Here is a 6,000-nt window from a genome sequence, read left to right as displayed (position 1 = left end):
CAAAACTCGCTGGATGGCAAAAAGGGGTTTCGTTTCGATATTTTTTCTCTTTTTTTTTGGTTCCACAGGATCGATAATGTACATAATTTCATTTATTTTTATAATTTAAAAATGAAATCTATCGCAGTCGCGGGTTATATTCTCCGATTTACTGCGTTCCTATATGCCGTTTTTTAATTAAGATAAGTGAGGGGAGATGGGAGTGTGCTTCAGTTCAGGTTATCCATCCAATCGGGCTCGGCGACACTTATCTTCTCTATTATGGAATTAACCTGATAGCATAGCGACTGGATCTGCTTATCCCACTGAGGCAGTAGTTCCCGATTCTCGAAGTGCACAATGCCCGAGATCTGGTCGATGTGTCCGTTCATGCGGCCTTCGGTAATCATCTGGGAGGCAATCTTCTCTGCCTTCACAGCGGGTATGTCCAGCAGAGCGCCTAGCTCCTCAAAAGTTATGTTGTTGTACAGCTTACTTGCCGACAACAGATTGTGCTCGAAAACAGCCCGATCCAAGATCGAGGAGCCATCGGGAGTGGCAGCCTTTTGGTGGTCCTGCAGCAGGGCCTCGAACTCCTGTAGCTCGGAGCGCCGAATGATGCGCTCCAAGTACATCTTTTCCAAAATTCCATAGGCCGGCAAGTGCTGACAGCGTTCATCCTTGAACAGAGTGGCCAGCATGCGGGAACGCTGCTGTCCGGCAGAGGCGAGGACTGTGCAGATGAGCGCTTTCTTCAGTGCCGTCATCCTCTCGCCTTGGTCCACGATCTTGCGGTAGGAGAGCTCGTTATATCGCTGGGCGGCCTCGATGAACTTGCGCCTGTAATCCAGGACACGGGCATAACAGACTTTGTATAGTACCTAAAAGATGGGATTTTTAATATATTATCCATCTAAAAAAGCTTAAAGAACCAATCTACCTGCAACTCCTCGGAATTAGTTTCGGCCTGCAGCAGCGATGCCCGATTGATGAACAGCTCCGCCTGCACCGAATCGTTGTCCTCCAGATACAGTCGAGCGATCTTTAAGTAGGTGCCCAGCTTGCACTCCACGGAGTACTGTTTCTGACCCGTCTCCAGGGGAATGCCCACTAGCACTGTGGCCGCATCGCGCCACTGCTGGTTGCGCTCATAGATGTTGGCCAGGTGGAAACGTATGCCAGCCACTTGCTCCTCGAACGAGATGACGCGCGGATTGACCTTTTCCAGGGTGAAGTGAGACAGCTTCTTGGACAGATCGTCAGGCAACTTGCTCAGCTCGCTGCCCACGTCATTAAGGATCTGCCGCGAGATCACAAGGCTGACGTGCTCGTTCACAATGGCCTCCACAAAGAGCCGGAGCCCATCGATCAGCTCTTGGCCGGTGTTCGCCAGCACAGTCTTCAGCAGCTGGCGGTACTTGTCCGCCTGGTCCTTGTGCGTGCCAGTGAAGTTGATCAGGCCCATCAGCTGGCTGCGCAGAGCCGCCGTCGAGATGCCCTTGCTTGTTTTTGCGTAGTTTGCGGCCATATTCACTTCTATTCCCAATTACTTCGCACTAGCTAAAAACAACAACGCAAGCTCATCCCCGTTATCGATAACTCGCAAATCCGGCCGGGACAGTGCAGGGCGCTCAGCTTTTATCTAGCTGATGCTGTAAAATGTTCGATGGTGATGCTCAGCTTACAAATTTATTTCTTTATTTATACTTTCCATAGGTAGGTTTTTGGTAAATATCCATATAAAAATGTTGACATGATAATATTTATATCTGAGGAAGTGCAGATTGAGACAGATGAACGATATAATTAAGAATATAACATTTTAAATATATTATCTACAATGCGAAAGACTCTTAACAAGGCTTACATTTGCTATACTCTTATTATATTGCAATAAAATATTTATGGTTGACAGTATTTCCTTTCAGCATTCGATTTTTAAAGGAAGGCCTATAAAGCTTGGTAACTTAATGCTTGCACTTGTACATATTTTCCCAATAAATTTTGAAATGTCTTTAATTTAGCGATATACAACACTGCTCTTTTTGAAATTTGCGCTTTATTCCTAGCTGCAGCCTATCGGTAACTGCATACTTACTATCGATACAAAAATGACAGTCGGTGCGCTGCAGTAAACAGTGAAAAAATATACCTGTGTCGACTCCAATTGGACTGCGAAAACTGCATTAACAAAGGGGTCAAAGACAATCTGCAAGTGGGGTAGAAGCTAGAGAATTACTAGAAACTCTAGATATTCAGTGCAAAAACCAATCCATTTGGATCCTTGTGGAAAAGGGTGGATGCCAGGCCCACACATACATACACTTTCAGCAGCAGCGCAACTCGTCGAGTGAAGTGGAAAATGTATCCAAAGGAGTCCAATGGCCGTTTTTGCGAGCAGATATGAACGGAAATTGCCAATTGACGACACCCAGGCGCTGAGCTGCGAGATAACCGCCGTCCAGGAGGTCGCCGGACATACGGTAGCTAGATCGCGAGGGGGCAGAGCTGCTGACCCCAGCGAAAAATCAATAATTGTTGATGATTTCATGCAGGCGGCGAATGTGACTGTGTGTGTGTCTGCTTGCAGGAGTACCTGCTGCGCGTGTGGAGGGGCGCCAGCAACAAGGACTACTGGACCGTTCTACGTCGCTACAATGACTTCGACCGACTGGACAAGTCTCTCCGCGTCTCCGGCATCGAGCTGCCGCTGCCTCGCAAACGCATCTTTGGTAACATGCGCCCGGATTTCATAGCTGAACGGAAGCAAGCCCTGCAAGAGTACATAAACGCCGTACTAATGAATCCCATATTGGCCTCCTCGCTGCCAGCCAAGCGCTTTGTGGATCCCGAGAGTTACTCGCAGTCCTTTCACGGTGAGTTCATTTGCTAGTGAAGAAGAAGGTCCCATAATCGATGTCCTCCAATCCTCTACAGACCATGCCGTGCAGAATGCCATGCTTTGCCTACGCAACGACACTACGTGGTCGCTGGGTGGAAGTATGGGCGCCATTGGCTGGCGCCTCCGGAAGCACTACTTTAAGGTCACTACAAAGCCGCCGGAGAAGAGCAGCAATAAGCAACTGGTTAAGAGCGGCTCACAGACCCATCAGAGCAAACATTTCGCTGCTGGGAGCAGCAGTGGTAGCGGTCACTCCATCGACGGCGGAACCTTAGATCCCGGGTCAGAGGTGGTGGCTGAGTGGCTGGAGTACGGACCCGACAAGTTTATCGACGAAAAAGAAATCGGGGGCATAATGAAAAGCCTGATGGGCCTGCAGCATCCGCACATCGAGCCCGTTCTCCTTGCAGCCCACACCGAAAACGGTTGCCTGGTCATAAGAAAGTCAGTAGCTCACGTTATCCAACTTATACATTATATAACTTAATATATGTATCCTCGTAGATTCCACAAGCATGGTACTTTAAAGGATGTTTTGTGCATGGCCGCGAATCCAAAGAATCCCTTCCTAAGCAAGTACGGCAATCCCAAGGGGCGCACTGCGCTTTCAATGAAACAAGTGGCTACATATGGGAAGCAGATTCTAGAGGCTCTAATATTTTTGCACTCGAAGGGATACGCATATGGTAAGATAAGCCCTTTTGAAAGCTCCTTTTCATTTAATAAATGAAAACATTTTAAGGTCACCTACATTCCGGAAACATAGTGATAGTGGACGATTGTGTTAAGCTACTGGACATCGAGAACTTTTTGCTGGGCGTTCCAGCGTTTTACCGGCCATTTTTCATGCAGCATAGTAAAATCCATGCCATCGAGACCATTGATGTTTATTGTTTTGGTCATGTCCTCTTCGAAATGGCCATGGGTTATCCGCTGCAGGAGTCTGTCGTGCGCCAGATCACCGAATGTCCCGAAGCGCTGAGTAAGTTTTTTTTTTGAGATAACTAAAACCTTACTTTCTAAACCTGTTATTGATCTAGAATGTCTGCTGGAGAGCATTCTTTCCAAGGAAGCTTGCAAAGCTGGCCTGCCGACGCTGGAGCAACTGTTGGGTCACAGATTCTTCTTGCAATACGCTTCAACGGAAAGCGCGGGCGCCGCTGCCAATGCTGAAAAGCCGTACTTTAAGCTATCATTGAACGCCAAGGAGCTGCTTAAGCAGGCCGCTATCAAGAGCGAGAACCGCCTGCGGGACGAACAGAAGTCTGTGAAGAACCAAAAGCGCATTGTGCGTGTCCAGGAACTGATGAGCTCCGAGGAGGAGAAGCGGAAGTCCAAACAGAAAGCCGTTAGTTACCCAAAGCCCGAACATTTCACCTAGTTCAATCTTACACAGCTCATTTTTGGTTTCTTTTTTCGTTTATTTCAATGCTTACGTATAGAAACTAGAGCACAAACAGTCGAAGCTAAAGCAGCAAAGTTCAATCCAAACAAACAATGGACGCTTGTCGCTTGTGGCTGCGACTGCAGCAGCAGCTTCCTCCAGCACCGCGGTGGTTGGCGGGTTATGTGGGACCGACTCCTTCAACCGCTCCGACAGCACACCCGAGGAGCCCACCACACTGGCCGGCATCAAATGTAGTTATTCAAATCAGATCACAGCTTCAAATTAGTAGTTTGTTGGCTTATTTGCTCGAACTTACATGACTCACTTTCGATCTCGTCTTCCTTTCAGCACCACCGCTTACCCCGGGACCCCACTTGGGCAGCATATATCAGCAGGAATTGCCGTCGTCGACTGGCGCACCGGTGGAACGGCAGTCCTCCACACCGAACATGCTGTCTGAGGATGCGGAGGGCGGCGATGGCGACGAGCCAACACGCTCCGCTCTTCTCGAGTCCATCTGCAAGTTTAACCGCGGATCGCTGCGCAAAGTGCGATCCAACGACTAGCTGCGGAACTGAGGGACGAATAAATATTACAATTTTTGGACCAAATGTGGCGTTATGAAATAACGATACCATCAAAAATAACTTGAACTAATCGAATTCCAAAAGCTACATTTTAGAGGCATATTAAGAAACAGATTACTAGCAGATCGAAGACACCGCTGAGCATAGCATATACCCAAAACAATCCAGCAATTACTATATGTACTAACGAAACCCACTGATTATAATTATTGCATCTTATACGTGTCCACCATACATTGCATACGATTTATCGGCTAAAAAGCATGTGTCTATTTATGTAAGCAACAAGTTACATGTCACTCACTTGCGATCAGATTCCCGATCGCAACTAAAGCTTTACCTATGTGTCCACTACACGACTGAAACTAACTTTGGTACGAATATCTTAAATGAAAAATGGAAACAAAGAATCTAAATCTAAAAACAAAAATCTAGAACAACACGAATGAAACGACATACAGAGAAATTAAAACTTTCCAATATTTACATAAGTCTGCACCAAAATTTGCACGAGACGAGACGCTATTCTTTTATATGGCCCACTGGCCAACATATAGTACATGGATGTTAGATGTCTTAAGAATCGTTCCTCGGTGTTGTGCTATCTCCACCAGCGCGGTTTTATCGCCAATTTTTAGTAGTTGTACTGCAGGTTTTGTAACTGAATTTGAGTTTTTATATATTTCGAAGAGCCACGAATGTTTCAAAAACACTCAACTGTTCGTTAACGTCTAGACATACTCGGAGTCCTGGACTCAAACAAGTGGAAGCAACAGGACAAAGACAAGGAAATGTGGCCAAGAATTCGCACTGTTATTGTTTTACTTTTTATAGATAATTTATTAGGTGTGTATTTAACCGAATCCGAGCGTATCGAGTATATTTATATTTAAATATGTGTATATAGATGTAATTGATGTTTTGTGGCCACAAGAGCACCACCACCCTGTAATAACGTAAATATCGTAACTTGGATGTGTATTATTGTCTACTGACTGTGTGTATATGTTTGATATGTATACTTTAAACGCAAGACCGACCCGAAATGTGAAGCATATTCCCCACACATATTCCAAACCAAATAAAGTGTAAACTAATTGTCGTTGAAAGCTGATCTATCAATTTCTTAACAATCTAAGGAGGCT

The 6,000-nt window shown here is 46.0% G+C and overlaps 2 protein-coding genes across 4 annotated transcripts; one reads left to right on the top strand and one right to left on the bottom strand.

The window, feature by feature from the left end:
- Nucleotides 1-74: 74 nt before the first annotated feature.
- On the bottom strand, nt 75-1,627 carry LOC6733468 (COP9 signalosome complex subunit 4). The gene is made up of 2 exons (XM_002080489.3): nt 920-1,627; nt 75-860 (listed from the first exon to the last, which is right to left on the bottom strand). The coding sequence occupies exons 1-2, from the start codon at nt 1,505-1,507 to the stop codon at nt 210-212; spliced, it is 1,239 nt and encodes a 412-aa protein (XP_002080525.1). The 5' UTR covers nt 1,508-1,627; the 3' UTR covers nt 75-209.
- Nucleotides 1,628-2,063: 436 nt separating this feature from the next.
- LOC6733467 (PX domain-containing protein kinase-like protein) lies at nt 2,064-5,961 on the top strand. Of its 3 annotated transcripts, none has more exons than XM_002080488.4 (8): nt 2,066-2,462; nt 2,570-2,855; nt 2,917-3,325; nt 3,386-3,567; nt 3,624-3,863; nt 3,922-4,229; nt 4,324-4,519; nt 4,617-5,961. In XM_002080488.4, exons 1-8 carry the CDS (start codon nt 2,361-2,363, stop codon nt 4,832-4,834), a joined length of 1,941 nt encoding a protein of 646 aa, XP_002080524.1. In that variant the 5' UTR covers nt 2,066-2,360; the 3' UTR covers nt 4,835-5,961. The 3 variants fall into 3 exon arrangements, with proteins under 3 accessions (XP_039148864.1, XP_002080524.1, XP_016026420.1); XM_016167289.3 differs by having other exon boundaries at nt 2,535-2,855; XM_039292930.2 differs by lacking the exon at nt 4,324-4,519 and having other exon boundaries at nt 2,064-2,462.
- Nucleotides 5,962-6,000: the final 39 nt, after the last annotated feature.

The sequence above is a fragment of the Drosophila simulans genome, chromosome 2R (assembly GCF_016746395.2).
Source record: "Drosophila simulans strain w501 chromosome 2R, Prin_Dsim_3.1, whole genome shotgun sequence".
In the NCBI taxonomy this organism is placed as follows: Eukaryota; Metazoa; Arthropoda; class Insecta; order Diptera; family Drosophilidae; genus Drosophila; species Drosophila simulans.
Note: the sequence above shows the minus strand (reverse complement) of the source record. Positions and strands in the feature narration are given on the sequence as shown.

Coding starts and splice junctions, on each gene's coding strand:
- LOC6733468 (XM_002080489.3), bottom strand. CDS start 1,507: ATGGCCGCAAACTACGCAAAAACAAGCAAGGGCATCTCGACGGCGGCT. Junction 861..919: donor CTAATTCCGAGGAGTTGCAG/GTAGATTGGTTC, acceptor CCCATCTTTTAG/GTACTATACAAAGTCTGTTA.
- LOC6733467 (XM_002080488.4), top strand. CDS start 2,361: ATGGCCGTTTTTGCGAGCAGATATGAACGGAAATTGCCAATTGACGAC. Junction 3,326..3,385: donor GGTTGCCTGGTCATAAGAAA/GTCAGTAGCTCA, acceptor GTATCCTCGTAG/ATTCCACAAGCATGGTACTT. Junction 4,520..4,616: donor CACACTGGCCGGCATCAAAT/GTAGTTATTCAA, acceptor TCTTCCTTTCAG/CACCACCGCTTACCCCGGGA.